Source organism: Melopsittacus undulatus, chromosome 12, assembly GCF_012275295.1.
Source record: "Melopsittacus undulatus isolate bMelUnd1 chromosome 12, bMelUnd1.mat.Z, whole genome shotgun sequence".
Taxonomy (NCBI): Eukaryota; Metazoa; Chordata; class Aves; order Psittaciformes; family Psittaculidae; genus Melopsittacus; species Melopsittacus undulatus.
The window spans coordinates 11,698,829-11,718,521 of record NC_047538.1 but is presented as its reverse complement, the minus strand read 5'-3'; the positions used below and the strand labels follow the sequence as shown (position 1 = coordinate 11,718,521).

The 19,693-nt window shown below is 47.1% G+C and overlaps 2 protein-coding genes across 3 annotated transcripts in view; one reads left to right on the top strand and one right to left on the bottom strand.

Moving 5' to 3' along the window:
- Positions 1–3,357, top strand: part of CIT (citron rho-interacting serine/threonine kinase) — a 73,856-nt gene extending 70,499 nt beyond the window's left edge. For both annotated transcript variants that reach the window (XM_034068322.1, XM_034068321.1), the window contains one exon: positions 447–3,357. In XM_034068322.1, the coding sequence (XP_033924213.1) occupies positions 447–470 (24 nt within the window). In that variant the 3' untranslated portion in view covers positions 471–3,357. The remainder of the gene's footprint in view (positions 1–446) is intronic.
- A 3,541-nt stretch (positions 3,358–6,898) lies between these two features.
- On the bottom strand, positions 6,899–14,261 carry PRKAB1 (protein kinase AMP-activated non-catalytic subunit beta 1). Its single transcript, XM_034068594.1, has 8 exons — positions 14,208–14,261; positions 13,035–13,209; positions 12,102–12,268; positions 10,250–10,343; positions 9,165–9,279; positions 7,748–7,881; positions 7,179–7,247; positions 6,899–7,096 (listed from the first exon to the last, which is right to left on the bottom strand). The coding sequence occupies exons 2-8, from the start codon at positions 13,197–13,199 to the stop codon at positions 7,019–7,021; spliced, it is 822 nt and encodes a 273-aa protein (XP_033924485.1). The 5' UTR covers positions 13,200–13,209; positions 14,208–14,261; the 3' UTR covers positions 6,899–7,018.
- Positions 14,262–19,693: the final 5,432 nt, after the last annotated feature.

Below are 19,693 nucleotides of genomic sequence, written 5' to 3'. Positions count from 1 at the left end.
GGTACTGTGAAGTACAAGAGCAAATCCAGATCTCATCCCCCAGCCCTCAACTTCCATTAAACCAGCACATATGGTGTAATGCACTGCTCCTGTGAACACCTGCCCTCCTGCCAGTCCTGTAACTGCAAAAGCAGCTTCACTCTGGACTGGGCTGAAGTCCTCCAGATCTGAAAGCAAAGGGGCATTTGCCAACAGAAACCATGATATAGAGGGGTTGAAGGGGAACAATGTCTGGAGCAAGGGAGGTGGGAGCCTGCTGTGTCCAGGGTGATGCTGACAGTACTTGCCTTTGCCAGTGAACTGAGCTATGGCACCTACATGGAACCAGGTGCAGAGCCCTCGCGCCGCAGTGGAGCAGTAGTGAGGTGATGCGCTACTGCTGCCACCGGTGCCTGTGTGACAAGAGTACGTGCGACTCATCCACTGTCACTCTATCTCCCTGCCAGGTCTGGGACCAGTCTTCAGTGTAAGTCTCAGCCAGACAAAGTTCCTCATCTTGACCTGCAGGAAAAAAAAGGAAATACACTGAGTATATGCACTCCATGTGTCTGCTGCCCAGGCACCAAAACAGCATCCCTGGGCCAAAGCTCGCGCCGCATCGGGAGACGTCCGCAGCTCAGTTAATTTCTCTGCACTTTCCTGCACTCCTGTTTTTGCACTTTGTACTATTGTTACTCTTTCAAGCAGTTCATGAACTTTTTGTATTCACTTTAGTCCCTAGTAGTTCATCAAGGAAATGCAGCGGGACTCAAGTCCCACCCCAGGTCCTTAATGTGGTCAGTGCCCCTTACAGATAATTGATCATAGTTCTGAGACATGCTGGGAATTCCTGATGGCCTGGAAACAGGCCAAGGTGAGTGAGTCCTTCAGTAGAACATGTCATTGGATATTCCCTACAGAACAAATTACTTCCAATCAGTCTGTTCACCTGCCACTTCTGAAAGTTATGTTGTTCTCACTACAACCGCTCTAGAGCAGCTCTGATGGGGAGGGGAGAACCCCTGCGCCCGGCCCTCAGACAAAGTGCATTACCTATCTTCTACTGGGTTGTAAGACTTTATCCAGGTCTTCTGCATGACAGTTCACTGCATGCTGCTGCACCATCACTGGCTGCTCTCTCCTTTTAGGTTGCTTTGCTGAGTAGTGTATTGTACCTCACTTGTAAGTTAACTGAAACCTTTAGATTACGCTGCAAAATAACAGCCAATTACTCTGGAAATTTGGCACCGGAGCGTTACCAAGCCTTATTCTATGACAAGAGTTACAGTCACTCTGCTGTTCCCTGAGCACCGCACGGGCTCCCTGCGGAAAGGCTGCTGCACACCTGGCAGCCACAGGGTCCCTGCGGAGAGCAGTGGCCCAGGGCTGGCTCCTCCTGTGACCTGTAACTTGTCGTACAATAAGAAAGAACCACACGTCCTGGCACAAGAGGATACTCACAGTGAGCAGCTTTAGCGCCTTCGCTTCTGCCTGTCGGACCTCGAGCCACGTGTTGCTTCCTATTCTCTTTTGCTGTGAACATGAAGCAGAGCGCAAATGATTTTCAAAGCAGGTTTTGACCATTCAGTCTGCGCTAGCGACATTCTGAGTGAACAACCATGTTCTTTACAACTGGAAAGAGCAAAACTGCATCCAATCTTCCCTCGGTGCCCCACTGATACTTCTGCTAGTCCCTCGCGAGCCTGTGCTAACCCGTTCTAGAAACCCATGAGAAAAGTCCAATGCCTTGTCCGTGTCCTTTGGCGAGTTTCCTGAATATCGTATCCCGTTCTCTTGTCTGTTGGGTTATTTTAGGTCAGATGATTTGGCAGGAGCCTTGCTGAGTTTCTGTCTCCTGGTCTGAATCTTTTGAAGGGTCAGAGATCAGTCTTTAAATCTTTGCATCTCATGGAAGATCTTCGAGACCTCAGAAATGGGCTTGTTGAGTCCTGGAAGTGTATCTCTTGTGTCTTGTTCGTGACATGCTTCCTGCTATAGAAATAGCTCAAAGGACTGTACATATTTACAAGAATCTTTATATTCGTAACAAAAGGGAATTGAATTGGTTTCTACTTTTTTATTGTAAACTGTGTGTTTTTCAACACTAGCTTTTTGTTTTACCGGTGGTTGTGGACAGCCATCTTCAGACACTGGAGGGGCCTCAGCTTAGTCCTCCTCGCTCCCATGAAGAACTATTGTAACATTAACTTGCAATTGAAGCTTGTTAGCATAAATGAGGTTTTAGGTCTCTAAAAGTACAGGATTTTTCTGCATTACCTTTTTATTATGGACAAGGGAGGGAACCAGAGGGACAGTTCAAAGCTCCACCTGGAACGTACTGAACTTTGTTGTTGAACGATAACCAAATAAAACAAATAACTATCTCGACTGGCATGGTGAAATGACCGCTTCCTTCTCCGCAGTGACACTGCCCCTCGGTCCACTGCCCCAGCACCAGAGGCTGTGTAATCTATAGGCATCAGCGCTTACCAAAGAGCTCACCCCATGGTATTTAGCATTGAGTAGTTGTAATTCCCTGACCAAGTAGCGTAAGTGGCTTCACAAACACAAAGCATGTTCATAGGAACTCGGAGCAAGGTGGATTTGACCAAGTATTTCACTAGAGCAGCAGTCAGCTGCAGACACCTACAGCTAAATCCTGCCCTCGCCCACTGAACTCCTGATAGGGGTAGAGTTAAGAACCATGTGAGGATCTGGGAAAACAATCCTGCCCTCCTCAATGACCCACACATCTTGAGCTGGAACAAACCATCTTACTGAACCATAGTGTGATCTAAAGACAGCTTTGGGATTTATCCCAGCAGTGTACTGGTAGCAAAGCGGACAGGGACAGCTCCTCATCCCACCGCTGTGATAACGCTGGTGCTTTAAGGCCTAATAGCTGCAACTTAAAAACCATTCACAAATCAAGTAAGATTGAGTACAACCTGCAGTTACTGTACATCTGAACTTACACCTGCTGGGAAAACTTGCTAGATCAGACTTAAATGTAAATACATCTATTTTTAACTGAACCAGTTTTTACAGGGTCTGAAGTATTCTTTCACAGGAAGAGGTTTTTAATATTCACACTGCTGCCTACAGTAACTTCATTTGTCCTCCTACCATTCGTGGCTTTGGTTCTGTGCACACAACCACCCCTTGCCCCAGGGAAGGGCTCATGGAGGGCCTGGGGGTGGGTTACTAACAACACCCCTTACATTCTGGTCTACATGACATTCTTCATAACAATGCTCTACATAAACCCCAAGCTGCTTGAGTTATCTATTGTGCCTACTATCTGATGTATATGATGAAATGCTAACTTGTTCAATGTTCCTTTATTTTACTGTGCACAAAGAATACTTATTTAAAGCTCATTGTTGCAGTCCTATGATGCATGATCCGAATTGTAACACAACTAAAATAATCCAGAAACTGGTGGAGTAAAACAAAATCATTTATTGAGCCTTTTGATTGCCAAGAACCCTGCACAAATAAATCCCTGTCAGCCTGACCACTGCACCTCAGGGGGCTGGGGCGGGCAGGGAGCTCCTGGTGACTTCAGAGTCCCCCAGAGCAAAGTCTCTGCACCTACCTTAAAACTGTGCTCTCCTAGCAACAGCCAGGAATAACCTCAACACCACACACTGCGGGCTGAGGGTGGGGAATGGAAGCATCCAGCTCCTGATCCAGCTTTTGCCTTTGGAGGGATTCGATTCATCCCTGGTTCAGTGAGGACACACAATGTGATTAATCTGATCCATTCACCTCTCAGGCACAAAACAACCCAGCAAATAAGTAAGACATTCCCCCACCTCCCCTCTTCCCTCCCAAACCAACCCCAAAGTGAAAACCAGATGCCCCCAGCCATGGGCCAAGGGGGCTCTGCCATACCTGGAGGAGGGGGGGTGACTCCTGGGAAGGTCAGTTGAGGCCTCAGGGATCAGCCTGTGGGCAGCTGCTCTCCCTCATCCCAACAAGCAGGGAATGGTGGTGGATCACGAGGCCTCGGGTGCTGTTGTGGGGCCCTCACCCTGGTTCCTGGGCACAGCCTTTGGGCTGCCAGAGCATGGGCCAAGCGCTCAGCACTGAGCCAGGCTCCAGGCTGCACAGTGAATAAACAGCAAGCACTGGCTATAAAGTAATGGGTTGTGTCCATGTTCCACCATGCCAGCGTTGAGGAAAAGCCTGGAGTGAGTCCTGCATATATGTGATTGGGAACAAACCCACAGAGCTCAGCAAGAACGAATGAGACCGAGTCCATAAACACCATTCCATCTCACACACTGCCCCTTCCAGGCTGGCCTTCATTCCTCAACGTTCCAGCTTTTTCAGTCTTTGACACATGAAATATCTGGCTTGCAACTAAAACGAACCACCAGAGCCAAGGACACCAGCCAGCCTCGTCAGGCTGCCTCTGAGCTCTTTTCTCCCAGTGAAAACATTAATTCTAGGTCATTCCATGGTGACATTTTCCTGCTGGCACTAAAAGCATCCAGGACTCACGCCCCGCACCCCCCCCCCCCCCCATCTCCTTTCCTTTGAACACAGCTGGAACAGATTCCTTCCAACACCTGCCTCTCCTCTGCTGACCCTCATCCCACCCCACACCCTCACCCCTGCTTCCACAGTATTTAACCTGCGCTTGGCCCCATGTGGAGCTCTGGGCCCACGATGTCTGCCCAAGCACACCCAGCCCGCTGTGCCCGTGCCTTGACTGTGGCAGCAGGCACACGGGCTCACTTGCTGCCACTCTCATGGTCAGCTCAGTGACAGCCCAGCATCACTTTTACTATGCCACCAGCAATGCCTATCCCAGGAGCCCCCCACCATGCTCAGCTACAAGACACGGGGCACCAGCACACCTTTGCTGATGGCACTGCGGAAGGAGAGGCCAGTATTTAACAACAGCATCATCAGGCAGGGAATGGCAGGGAACAGCTGTGCTCATCCAGTATCCACCTCTGCATTCACCCCTCTGTGTTCCCAGTACAAGGCACTCCCACCATTACATTTGTTAACTGGAGCTGTTCAAACCTGCTCTCCCTGATGCAGCTGCCTCTACTGCCCTGACACAACCAGCTCAAGCACAGAGGAACCTCAGGGCCTCCTGCCTACGGCCTCCCTGCACAAGGCACTGCCTGGCCAATGACAGCCCTGACCAGGCACCCCAAGCCTCACCAGTGCAAATAAACACTACAGCAGCATCACAGCCCACAGCCAGCATCCAAACTACACCTGGCAATAAAAGGCCTGTTTGAAGAGTGGCTGGAACAAAGAGAAGCTGCCAGGAAGCTGAAGGCCCATTCTGATGGCTGGAGTTTTGTTCTTCCTGTCAACTTTATGTCACAAATACACACCAACACCTCCCCCTTCTCTCTCCTTTCCTGCAGACTGACAAAGTGTTTTAAGCTGCATCTATGAATGAGAAGCTTGCACAATCCACCAAGGCACAGAACTGCAAACACAGGCTCTAAAGAAACAACAGCTCATGGAAACAGCTCATGGAAGTGCCATCAGGACAATAACCAAGCAAGTCACCCACTTTTATTGGAAATGTTTTATTTGTTTCTAAAAAGGCTGAAAACAGAAGAATTCCATGTTCCAGAATACCAACACTATCCCCAGCGAGGAATGGAGAAAACCATTGCACTAGACCCAGATCTACTCTGGAGCTATTGCAGCAGGGTGGCAAAGCACCCCTGCACCATGGCTGGTTCTGAGGGACGCTGGCGGCTGCAGCCTTGTCCCTGCTCAGACTCCTCATCTGTGCAATGTGCTCTGCCCACCGAGGGATGGGGCTGGTCAGGGTTGGCACAGTCACTGGCACTCTCAGGCACCAAAACTAAAGCGAGGGAAGGACGCAGCAGGTCGCCTCCAGAGGCACACCGGTGTGCAGGTTTGCATTGGTGCTGCATGTGTTTTGGGATAAACCAGGCTGTCGGTACCCAGTACAGGCAGCCCAGTGCCACTATCATCATTTAGGAAATAGAAACAGGATTAAAAGCTGCAGGGATTTCCACAGCCCTGGCTGTGGAAGCAGCAGGGGTTTATACCTGTGGTCATGCTGCAACCTGGAGCAGGGGCCCTGCTTCCCGCTGGGCACAGATGGTCACAGTGCTGCTGTACCCAGCACTGCGACTGCTTACAATGAGGGCCAGGCTTGGGCAGTGGGCACAGGTGACTCGCAGTCACCTTCAGGCTCTTTCTGAAGAACTAATCCCTAAACTGAACACACTGATTTCCTCACAGCTCCCTGTCCCAGCCTAAGGAAGTCCTCACCAGCGACAGCAAGGGAAACTGCTTTCAAAAAGCAGATTACTGCAATTACATATATGTTTATGATTTACAGAAAAATCCAGCCATTAAAAACAACTGTTTTTACCAGAAATTCCACAGGGAAAAAAAATGTATTTCAGTTCTCATGAAGAGAAAAACTAGAGCTCAGAAACAGTGCTCCCCGGTCTGCCGTGCAGTAAAACTGAGCATGTAGGTGATTGTGTCACTGATTGTGCCTACAAGAGGCTGCTACAAAAGGATCATCAATATTCCCACTTCAGCCACGCAAGTTCAGAACTTGCTACTGAAGTTATTGCATGTTTGATGAGTTACAGAAGCAGCACTGGGCTTGCTTTTGTTGAGTGTTGAGCTCACATGAGATTCCACAGGAGCCCCCATTTCTAGGCTTTGGGCTGGCTTGTTTGTTACAGTTCATTACGGTCTGCCTGGCTCCTAAAGGTCTTTGATCTGTTGCTGCCCTCACATTTTTCAGCCTAATTAAACTGGTGGTTTCTAACTGAGCTGGCAATGGGCGCTGACACCCTTTGCCATCTGTCCAGGTGCCATGAAGCTGCCATCTCCGAGAACTTCCAAGGTACGACTGGGAAAACACAGGAGAACTTGGAAGTCTCAGAAACAAGATGAAATCAGAGTTCATTTGCTACAGCACAGAGCAGGAGTACATTTGGTTAAGAGAAGAATTGTTTTTCTGAGACTGCACTGGCCCAGAGCAATTGGTCACAAGCTACAGCGATGTTCATATTGGCTTGTACAGCAAAGTGGTGACATATTTCTTCTTGTAACGATGTGTAGCACTAAGCACCATCACTCCATCCTACAGGAGATGGAAAACAAGTGAGCACATCACATGGTTATCTGACAAGTGCACGTGCAAAGAACACGGCCTGGCCTCTCACCTTGATAGAAAGTGCGTAGAGGTGGTTCAACATGACATGGTTGGGTTCAGGGAGCAGAGCAGGATCACACTGGGAAAGGGGGAAATGAATGTGAAAATAACAGAACTCAGAGTTTACTCATCACAACTGATGGGTGCCAAACACCTTCTGTAGCCAGCCATACCCTCACATACACCACCCTGCTCCTTACGCTGAGACCATCAGCAAATGCAAAGTGCCAGAACAACCCAAGACCCCTCTCCAGGGTGAAATCCTCTGCACCTCACTGCCACTGTGCAACAGACCTCAATTATTCCTTATGTGCTTCTGACAGTTCAATAGTGCTGCAGTGGGAAGATGAAGGTTTCTGGGAGTAAAATAGCAATCGAGTTTTCCTCTCTGTTTTGAGGAGAGTCAAGTAGAAAACTAGATTTACTTCAGATGAATCCACCTGGAAGTACGTAGTCCAGAATTTACCAATGTAGCAACTGTTCTAAGGGTTTTCCTAAACTGTTCCCTGTCTGCACCCATTTTTTTTCCCCATCTGTTCACACCCTCAAGGCCATTATTCATCAGACAAATGTACTCACAGAAATGCCTGTGTCCTTATTCAGGATGACCTGCAGCAGGTGGGGGGGAAGAATAGGTGGTGATTTAAAGCGCTCCTCTGCCTTACAAACATAGGGCTCCTGGTGATACGGTCCTGGGGGTGAACTTGACAACTCTGCCGAAGAGATGTTACATATTTGTCCTTTAAATAGTCTCTGAGAGTAACTGCACTGTATAGGTATTTTTTACCAGTGCTCCAAATAGATTTTCACATCCAGGAACATGCAGACAGAAGAAATCAATGGCATGTAAATACAAGAACTACAGCACTGATGCAGTCACTGCCCAAGAGGCGACTTCAGATGTCCAAAGTCTGTCTGACTTGAAACTAGCTGAGAAGGTTTGGGAGGCTGAGTTTGCAGGGCCCTGCTGCACTGCACAACTGCACTGTCATCACTGCCCAGCACTTCTCCAGCAAACACTTACTATTAAAGTGCTGCTCTACCGTGTTCCCTCTAAGGAAAATACCAGAAACATGGCACACACCTGTAAAAGGCAAGTATTATTCCCATGCAGGGACAGAGTAATAGAAAGAGATCTTCAGAGTCTGTATCAGTCTAAGGAAAGGCTGTTACACCACATTGCAGGGAAGCACCTACTGGAATCTCCTCCTGGCTCCCTGCAGTGTCTGAGTCTCTCAAACCACATTTTTCCTCCAAAAAGCCTTTGTCCAGGGCAAAGTTGTATAGAGCAAAAAATCAACCAAATGCACTCTCTGCCTCAGATTCAAAGGATGAGGCTTCTGAAGCAGGTACCACTACAGCTAAGGTACTAACATGTACTGCAGCTAAGGTACTAACTCCATCCCTGCAAAGGTCTACAAAGAGCAAGCGGCAAAGCTGATTTCAGAGATGACTCAAGCTAATTCTCTCTCTTCTGTTACAGTGGAATATGAAACTTCAGACAAAAATAGCATTTTGAAATTATCTTAGGATATACATAATTTATACTAAACTGTGAAGCTGTGATATATTCCTGACCATCTGTTAGCACTGCAAAGATGCACCTAATGCCTACCTCTTAATGTGCAACTTCTGACCTTCCCAGTCCACCTCCTTAGCAGAGGCAGATGGAATTAGGAGCAGTGCAGACTGTCCACATTGGTTTGATGCTGTAAGGTAGACTGATCCACTGACTTCACATCACACAGCTATTAAACACCCATGACTTCCTCCTAACCATATCTACAGTACAGTGACCTGTGCTGCTCTGTTAGGGGCTTTTTCTTCTGTGTATTCTATATTCTTCCTCTGTGCATCTGCGATTCCTGCACATGTCCACAGGGCCTGACAAACGTGGAGATTAATCTATACTGGAGCTTTAATTCCCCATAAATAGGAAGACAAAATTTTTAACATCTCAAACAAGTGTGATAGAAAATTACCAGGAAGCTCATACCAGACATGTCTGAACATTTCTGGGAGTCCACCATCAAAGCATCGAATACTTCAAAGTCAGTTTTCTTCACCTGTATGATGTTGTTGATGGTACCCAGCTGGCTGGTTACTACTGGCTGGGAAGAGACAAGATATAAAAGTCAGGATAAAAAGGCTTGTGGGACTAGAAGATTCCCAAAACTACACAATCAGCGTTACCAAGAATGAGATCTATTGCTTTTAAAACGTGCCAGTACCAGATACAAAAAGAGCTCAGCATTGCTCAGTTATTGTGAGGTTAAGAGCAAAGGCACATTTAGGACTGGGGACTGCATGTCAGTTGAACCTGTCAGGTCCACAGCACTTGATAAATTATTGGGCTATAGGTAAGACTAGGATGAGGTCTGGGCTAAAGTTAAACAGTGGCAACACAAGGAGGTAAGCTTTACCTCTAGCTTCTACAGGGCTTTCAGAACGTGGCAGAGTATAGTTGGTATTGCTGGTTTACTACCAAAGCTAAGACAGAGGGTTCAAAGACCTAAATTTACTACAAGGTAAATCCTGCAAGGTTCTGCAAGGTTTGCCAAGACAGCAAGAAGACTAGAGCCATGAGCTGTGAATGGTTAGGTCAGAAGCAGTGAGGGACTGATGGGCAGGCGAGGGTTTAAGCTCATTCTATAGCAGAGGAGGAAGAAAAGACCTGGTAGATCTTGGCACAATTACTGAACTATGAAAGGATCTAGAGTAGCATCTGCAACATTGTGGCTCATAGAGCAGGTACAGCATAGAGAGGCTTGGGCTGTCAGCAATGCTACAGTGCATTAAAAGACAGTTTGGCATTAGGCTAGAAAAGCTCACCATCTCTTATAAACCAATCACCGAGAGATCCTGTCACTCATTTGTTATATCTCCTGTCTTTTGAGGCTGTCAGAATGATGACCTCCCCTAGGCCAGGATCAGAAATCTCTCTCACCAACTTCAACAGTCAGCTCCTATTGTTAACAAGAACCTTCTCTCTGAAGTCGCCAGCTATTAGTAGAGAATCCATCAGTTTCTCATGTTCAGGTGCCACTGTGAATAAATACAGTGAACCAAAGGAAATGTTACCTCCGAAGGATCATGCGTCCACTGCCCATCCACAAAGAACTTGTACTGGTGCTCCCCTTCTGGCAGATCCAGGATTGCCACGAAGTTATTGTGACTGGAATTCAAGACAAACAATCAGCCCTGAAAGACTTGAGAAGCATACTGATACTGATAATACTGATTACAAACTGTGCTAAACACTAACTGACACTACAAGCCTCCTCAATGTACAAAGACTTATGAGAACCCCTGATGCAATCTGAAAGTAAAGAATCGTATTAAGGTTAAAGTTAATGAAAATTTCCTCTATGACAGTGAGTCCCTACACATTCAAGATTCGTGTCTACATTCCTGACATCAATTAATTGAGCTTTTGTAAAGTCATCCTCACATCTTCATGCCGCTTGTCAGTACGTGAGACCTCATTTTATCTGTGAGACTCCTGCTGATGGAACAACATCACCTTACTCAGATCTCCTCGCCTTCCAGTATTTGCCATCACAAACTGCATTTCAGAAATGCCTGTGAAGGCATATCAAGAATTACTTATCAAGTAAGTAAACAATGAGTAGAAGATGAAAGCAGCTCAATACTTCTGAGTCACTTGGGGGCTGAATAGCTGCTACTTGGTAATTATGATACTCTGCTGCTGTGAACTTCCTGATTCTACTGAAGTCTTTACTAGCATCTCAAAACAGCAGAGGAACAGCTCGTGCTTTGAGAACAATTCAAACAGGCCACCCAATGCCAGCATCTCTCTTTACTTCTTCTCAGGTGAGGGTGCAAGCACACCACCACAGAACTGGATTTGAAATTTCAGTCTGAAATAATGAACTCTTCTATTTGAGCATATTTGATTCAGTACCATGATTTTATCCAACCTCTAAGGAGGTCCACGTATCTCCTTTCCCAGAACTCCTAATCTGACAAGAGAAAAACCTTCTGGAGTTTTTTGGTAAAGAGACATTTTTGTCCTTCTTCTGGATTCATTTCACTATTTCCTGCCTCCCAGGCTTCCTACTTTGAGCATGACACTAATAGTGATGTTCCACAGGCCTGTCTTCCAGCTCCTCTCCTGATACTTTCTTTCCCATTCTTCATACACAGAACAGTCCTCTCCATGAGGCCACTATGCTCCTCCCTCAAGTTTCCTAGGAACTTAAGACCCTTCTGCAGCAAGGACAATGCAGGTAGCCAGGCACTGAGAAATGCCAGAAGCTGGCAGGAGACCAAGCTTTCATGGATATGTCCCCTTGTATGGACAAGAGGGCTCAGATCAACAGTTAAATTCAGCCTCTCTGCCATCTATTAAGTTTTCAATTTTGGGGAAAAAAACCCAATATTGGTTTAAATGAACTACTCAAGTACAGAACTAAGCAGAGCTTCAGAGCCCTCCGGCAGCAAAAAGCACCTGGTGTCTTAACACAGATTTATTCTCTCATTCATGTAATTTACCAGCAGGGGTCCCAGGCTCAGAGTTTTCCTGAGCAGCATTTGGCCCTCTTCAGTTGGGCAAAAGCAGCCAAATATGGCCAAAAAGTACATGTGCCATCAGAGACACTACATTTAAATCCAACTTTGCCTCCTATGCCTGAACTCTGAGCCCAGGTAAGACTGCACAACAAGGATTGTTTCAGATCATTCATGCATGGTGCCCAGTGAACACATCACCCCTTCAAAACTGACACAGCTCAACTTTCATCCTGTGCCATTCAAAAATCAAAGTCAGATTCTCACCAAGGGCTTCAGGAGGGAGGCAGGGGAGTGGTAAACCTGAGCACAATACCAGTCTACAGCTGACCACATTTCTCACTTCACTAAGCATTCCCAGTCCATGTGTAATATCCCTAATAAAGCAGCAGCAGTTTATTACCTCCTTGTCAGAGGAATTTTACTCCAGTTGTTGAAGGACCCAGATAAATAAACTTCTTTTCCTCCTCCAGTCCAACGAAAGACTGTTGGTCGAGCTTGGGTGGGGGTTTTGTCATTCACTTCCAGATCCTGTTGCCAAGCTAGGAATTCTTCTTTCTCCAGTGGAGCCTAAAAACACAATGTCTTCACTAAAAAGAATTCCTTCCTGGCAGACTTAGACAATCTCTCAGGTACAAGGCTACAAGCATTTTTTGGCAGATGGAGATCAGAAACCGTGCATTTGTAGGTGCTGTTCACAAGATCATTTGCACATTAAAGCCTTCAAATTTGCAGAACTGGAAGGGAAAATAACCCCCTCCCTCCAGCTAAATTAGGTTAAAAAGAAATCACTTGAGCTCACAAAAGTTTTCAAAACACACCAATATAAGAACAGGGAGAAAAATAATGAAGAAGAAATACACTCAAGAAGCATTTAGGTTATATAAATATGGTAGACACAAAACTTGTAGCTGTCAGATTATGAGATGTCTGTAGGAAACAGTTGTGTCCAACAGCCAGAATCTAAGTGTAATTTTCTGACATCTAATATTGAGTAAAAAAACCCAACAAAACAGTTAGCAGAGCTTTTAATATGGAAAATAAGAGACAGGTAAAATATCACTGGTAACTGCAAGAGCGTTAAGGATCCAAAGGAAGCTGGAGGACTGTACCTAGACCTTTGAAGCAGTTACACTTCAGTTTTTCTACAAACAAGTCTTGCTGGAACACATAACATTACACCCATTATATCTGCCTGAACATCAGTGCACCACCTCTCTTTGGCTGGGATGCAAGGGAGATAGCTTTGTGTGTAAACTTAATGCCAGAACTACTGAGGGTTGCAAACAGCACCACAGCATGGTAACGTTAGGAGACAAGAACAACCCAGCAATACCTTCATTTCCTCGGAATGGAACAAGTCTGCATCCTCAGGACTATCCATTAAAATTTTGGGTCTGTCACCCTCTTTTGTACTGATGGCTCCTCCTGAGCTGTCCCCTCGGGATGCCTTATGCCCATGTCGCTCCAGTCCAGCCCGCTCACTGCTTGTGTTCCCCATTGTGAAGGACCTAAAAGAGCAGGAAAAGCCAGATTAGCACATATGCTTTTGAAGCTACAACACCTGTGTGCAGGAAAGCAGGCTCATCAGCACACCTGAGCTCTGTTTCTGAATTGAAGTCTAATAAACTTGATTAACCCCAGATGCTGTGCTAGGTCAATGTTCTAGCATCTTTGCAAGCCTCAGCCACTCTGAAAGCTGACCAAACAGCTATGTGTCACTGCAGCACATTGTATTCTGTCTTCCCAAGCAATTTGGCCTTCTGAATAGCCATGCACATAGCACTCTACCACATCAGTTGTAACATCAGTAGAACTTTTTGCCAGAATGGATCAAAACCAGCCCACCAGAAATGCGATTTCACTGGAAAATAGTTATCTGAGGTTGGCAACCGGCAAAGGAACCCTACAGCCTGTGGCTCTGAAGCACAAACAGCACAGCCCTGCTGATGTTCACTTGAGGTTTCCTCCAGCCTCCACTCTACTCCGGGAAGGGCAAGGGCCAACCCTTCTTCCCACCCCATATCCCATGAAGTTACAGCCACCCGCAGAGGGGATGAGACTGGCTGTGCATGCCATGTCTTGTCTGAAAGACAGCTTACAGGTGAAGAGCAGCACCTCAGAGGTGTCCTAGGGGCTGTGGGGAACCACACCGACAGAACCACTTCAGAGCACCCAGCAAGGTGCAAGTCCACGTCTGGGATACTGTCCTGCTTACAGACACTGCCCAGCTTCCACGTGTACAGCTCCCGGCACGGTCACCACCCAAAACCCCTCTCAGCGGGTAACAAACCGGCACTATGAAACCAGGCCAACGCCGCCGGCTGGGAGCAACCCCAGCCCCATGGAGCAGCCGGTGCCTGCTCCGAGGAGCGCCTCGAGCACCCCACGAGTACCCCTCGGGAGGCCCGAGTGCGCTCTCGGCACGGAGCAGCCGCAGCCGAGGGGCTCCGGTACAGGGACCCCGCAGCCTCCCCCGGCCCCGCAGCGCCCGGGCCCCGACACCCACCGCCCGCCTGCGGCCCGCCGCTCTCCACAGCCAACCTGCCTCTGCTTCCGCTTCCGCCGGGCCGCGCTCGCCTGCGCCCCGGGCACAACCCGAGCCCGGCGCCAAGGTTCCGGGGCGGCAGCGGGACCCGGCGCCGGGCGCTGACCCGCACCCATTGAGCGCTGTGCCTGGGGTGAGGGCAGCGGCTCTTTACCTGCCCACCGCAAGGAGGGTCTGGAGCTGCGGCACTGCGGGTGAAGGAGCACCGGGCACACTGGATCTAGGGAACAAACGCATTTCCCATACGTTTCCTCTTTGGAAAGGGCAGCGGGAGCCAACCCACAGCCGCTGACCCTTAGGTCGGCCCTTTCAGGCTCTGCAACCACACACGCGGCTCTCTTGCTACTGAAGCACAGCTGGAAATCTAAGACCTTAATTGGTAAATGCTTCCCAAATTAAATTACACTCATACATGACTCCAACATAATTGTCTAAGCATTTCCAATTACACTCTCTTGTCTGCCCTTTGCTGTTCAGTTGTTGCTGTCTTTCCCCCTACTTTTCCAACAGGCACAAAGTTGCAAGGACTGCAGGTTCCTGGTCAGCAGGTCTGCTTACAAGGAAGTTGTTTTTATGTTAAACCTGCCAACAAACAGAAGGATTCCTACCAGATTGAAGTGTATCCTTTGGGCATGGTGTTATGTTGTGGGAACAATTCTGCTGGGATAGACACATTCACTGTGCCTGGCTCCCGCACTGTGTTTTGAGGAATAGTTGCTCCAAGGTGTCTTTCATGGAAGGATGCCTCGGCACGGGACAGCCTGACACAGGGGAATGTGTGTGGGCTGCTCTGCACCAGCCGCTCCACAGGTCACCCTGCTATAAAATGCAGCTGCTGCTCTGATCTTTCACACAGCTTAGAACTCCTAAAGCCTTTGTCTCCAGACCTGATTGTTTTGTTCTCCCCAGTTCTTTTTTGGTCACCAGTGATGCACACAGCTCTGCAGGGGGGCGTCGAGATCCACACAACCACGTCTTATCCATCACTTGCGCAGTAGGTCCCCTGGGATGATCTGCACAAGGGCCAGCCAGGTTCATTTCAAGCAATGGCATCTTCACTTTGGGGACCACACTCATTTCTTTGCAATGTTTTTTGTTACTTCTAATAACCACAGAAGGGTAATGAACTGCAGGGCAAGGACTGCTAGCAGCTCACAGGGCTGTGGTGACTGGACCATGGCAGCTCCAAGCATTACTGAATTTAAAGTTCTGGTGTTAGGATGTGATGGTACCTCCCTACACAGTGATGAACCGTCCATGCCAAAACCTTTGGGAGCTGTTGACCCATGGACAGGCAGAGGCAACAGACATGGGCATCTCAGCCCATGTGGTTGGGCTTTGCTGTTACTGCCTTCTCTCTCTTTTCCCCATGACTGCTTCCCCTTCAACCCCAATTCTTGTCTTCCCTCATGGTCAGTAGAGACAGGTGGGTGTAGCACAGTCCTAGAGCAGTCAGCCTGAAATTCTTTGGGAGGCACCTGGTCCCAGTGGATTAGGAGGGCTGGATGACATTTACACCATGAACAATGAGCTTTACATGGTGGGTTTACCACTGCTGCTTACTAAATCACCACCCTGCCTCCTCACAGGCACTGCAGGATTGTTTTCTCCCATCAATTTGTGTGGGAGCCCAATTCCCTTACAGCTGTTAATGCAGGAGATGTGGGAAGTGAAAGATGAGCTAGACATGCCACGAGGGCCTGGCAGAGCTCAGCCACCTACTGATTTTCTGCAATCCTGAAGTTTAGCTCCTCCTTTTAACAGCATCTCTGACTGCTTCCTTCCATGATCTGCAACCTTCCCCTCTTCCACTCCATCCAACACCAGCCTCCACATTCCAAAGGAAGACTACAAAATACCTTTTGTGCTCCTGCCACTTCACATACCTCTCTTAACCTTCTTTTTCTTACTGCCAGAGGAGAGTGTAACAGATGGGAAGTTGGTTCACTTCTTCCATCAAGACTTCCAGAAATGCCACAAACGAGGTTCCTGGTTCGTGGTTTACTTCCCTAGTGAGAATGTCAGAGGTGTCACTTGCCATTGAAGTAACATATCACAACAACTCTCTCCTTTTCTGAAGTGCTGTATCTCTCAGACAGGGAACACAGCAACAGGCCACTTAGGCTCAGCCCTTGCTAAACACTCCTGACTTTGGTACCAGAATAACTTATTTCCTAGCTGCTTTGCTGTTTACATTCCCTTACAATCTTGGGGGGTGCCCAGGAATGATGACTATAAGCATTTTAATTGAGGAAAAGAAGAATTAGAGAGAAATCTGTATTAATTCTGACATTAATTGTCTGCATCACTTAAGCACTTTGGCCTTTAGCTATTAGCTTTCCATCAGCCAAAGGAAGGTGATATTAGGTTGGGTGAATACTGCAAAATCTTTCAAGTGCAAATTCAGGACCGCGGATTGTTTTGTTCTTATGTATTCACAACCCTGCCTGTGTTCACCACCCACATTGCCATTGAACAAGTGCTCACCTGAAGTAAACATGACATTCAGACATCACAAAACCAAACAGGAAATGTTGGCATTAGCAGGGACACCAAAAATGGGAGTGCGCCAGGATTTATGGTTGTCTGCTCAGGAAAAAGAAATCGTATGGTGAAGCACAGCAGTTGGAATTGCACGTGGCAGGCTTGAGGGTAAAGGGACAGGTGGAAAATGTAACTGAATAATTTTGAACAAGAAAGCCCTCTGAAAAGAAAGAGCACAGACTATGTTCAAACTGTCCACAGCCTATAAACCAAGGCAAAAGTAATTGATTAAATGCTTTATCAGGTGTCATGACTGTGCCACCTTGTAGGGCAATGTGAGGTTTTAAAAGGAGATGTTTGTAGAAGGTCTCTGTGTTATTTACCATGTCACTATCCACAAGCAAAGGTCAGCTCTTTTCTCCTTTACTCAAGTCAACCTTCCTTGATAAATACAGACTAGACCTGCCCTGACTATTAAAACTCACACAGAACAACTTCTTCAGAAATTAATTTTAAGGCATTTTTGTTCTTGGCTCATAAGATCATGAGGATCAGCAGATGTCAGGGTTCTAACCACCATGACAGAGCACTTTTGCTGTTGTACAGGCTGGGGGTTAGGTGAAGTGACATCTTTACTACTAAGTTATTCTACCCCTTTGGAGATATCACTTACCGTCTTCTCTTCCCAGATGGCTCTTTTTTAAAGACAGCAAGGTCAGAATCTCGAGTCAGGAGAGACCTGTGTTAGGGCAATGTATGTCTTTGGTTAAGTGGGGTGAAGAATGGCTTTGCAAAACTTTCAAGCTCAAAAGGTTCAAGCTAAATTCTTGCAAGGAAGGAACAGCACTCACCAACCACTTGTGCTCTAGCCCAGAATCTCAGTTTCTCTGTCTGGATTATCTCCTAGAGTTGACTAAAATCAAGAAGCAGTTAAATCCCCATCGAATACTGGATGAGACATGTGTACATGAGGTTGCCATGGCTCACCATTACCACACAGCCTGCTCTGGTTGTGGACTTTCCCCTTCTCTTACTCCAGACTACATGTTGAAAAAAGAAATGCAGTGGCCTGAAGTCTCAGACTGTGCAGTTTAAAGTTAGATGGATCTGTTGTTATTTGGTAAATTTCTTTTTCCTTGACATGATGCAAGCTTATTTAGTTGGAGAGAAGTTATTGCAAGCAAAGTGGAAGCTGACTCAGTCCTGCAGCTAGATATGACAAAACTAGAAGAGCCATCCTCAGTCAGGAGCTACTAGACCAAATTCAGGCATGCCATAAATCACATTATAAAGGACACACGCATGCTTCTTGCAGCTTCTGTGCTATGGAGAGTGAGCTGGGTGGTAGCAGCAGCAGAACTTACCCTAGAGATCAAGACAGGATAAACTTAAGTGCAGAAACCTCCCAGTTAAATTTCTTACTATAATCTTTCTTTCTACCTTGGGCTCCCATTTTTACACTGGCTGAGTGATCTGCTTCCAAACCCCCTCCTTCGTTCAGGTCTCTTCTGAATTTAGCCCATTTTGCCAGGCTGCCAGGGCATGATGCAGAGGAAGTTGGGCAGCCTCCTTAAAGGCTCACTCACATTTCAGGGACAGATGCCATTGGTGTGCATGCAGAACATGCCGTTGTGCTTGGGAAGTGGAAAATTGTGAGTGCACATGAAAATCACTGGTAGACTACTGCATCCCTTCTCAACTCCCCTACTCCAGCCTAACACTGCACACCTTCAGAGACTTAATAATTAAAGATAAAGTTGGAGATGGGAGGATAGTAAGAGGAAACCAACACTCAAGTAGTGTTTCAGCCTGAAGGTACTACCTGTGAAAGTCTGAAGGCTGAGTCTCAGAAGAGCTGTGGGTCAGGCAGCAGCTATGCAAACTACTCTGCACAGACCTTCTTATGTCTCTGACTTTGCCTTCAAAGTCCAGGTAGGGTTCACATTTATTCAGCTTCCTCTTAGTTTACCCCATTATCAGGAGTGAAGGTTTTGTGATATGGACTCTTCCCTACACGAAACACACTCTATAAAGGCTTCTGAACGGCTGTCAGGTAAGCAGGATGTGGTTTCGCACCTTGGCCCTGAATCAATCCAGTGACTTGCTTTGCATTGAAATGTTACCTGCCTTGGAGAATGCAGTCCTTCGAATAGCATCCTTTTGTGCATGTGTGCACACAATGCAGACGAAGTGAAAACTAACTCAGAAGATGACCCAGTCTCTGGTAGCCATCAGATACAACCTATCTCCAAGCAGAGGGGCAGAACACAGTTCACACTGTGAACATGTCTAAAGATACAGGTACAAAAGCAGCAGCTTCTAGAGCCCTGAGCCACACTGTTGGTGAATTATGGTTTCAATCACATAAATGGCAGAGCCAGTACCGATCCTGAAGTCACAAGCTGTAAACTCCTGCATGTGCCTGCAGGGGGGCACCCTAAGAATTTCATTTCATATTGCCCCTGGCTAGTTTTTTTCTGTGCAATCTGATGAAGCATACACCACATGTTTAAGTGTCTGGCTGATCCCTTTCACAGCAAAGAAACCCCACTTATATTTAGAAACCCTCTTCTAGGGTTACATATCAAGATACGTGCACGCTGGTGTTACGCAGAATGCAGCTGCCCTGGAAGATGTGGAAGATGCTAACATGATCTGGGAGCTGAGGCCAGCATTTTCAAGTGTCCATCTGCCTCTGCCTGTAATACATGCAGGAAGGAAAAGAGAGCTGGACTTCAGGCATTAGTTGGTGCCTTCAGCATGCAGGAAGACTGCATCAAAAAATGGAAGCCCAGAGCAGCTTTGTGGAAAGAAGACACTGGCTGCCTGGGACACAGATGTTGAGTTGAAATGTATTTCACTGCTTTTCCCCCTCTTATTTCATAGAATAACATAACATATGAAAGCTCTTTTTTTCCCTTTTTTTCCCTTCACCAGAAAATGTAAGTGCAATGCATAATAAT

Coding starts and splice junctions, on each gene's coding strand:
- PRKAB1 (XM_034068594.1), bottom strand. CDS start 13,199: ATGGGGAACACAAGCAGTGAGCGGGCTGGACTGGAGCGACATGGGCAT. Junction 12,269..13,034: donor TCCATTCCGAGGAAATGAAG/GTATTGCTGGGT, acceptor TTGTGTTTTTAG/GCTCCACTGGAGAAAGAAGA. Junction 7,882..9,164: donor GAAATGTTCAGACATGTCTG/GTATGAGCTTCC, acceptor TCTCTTCGGCAG/AGTTGTCAAGTTCACCCCCA.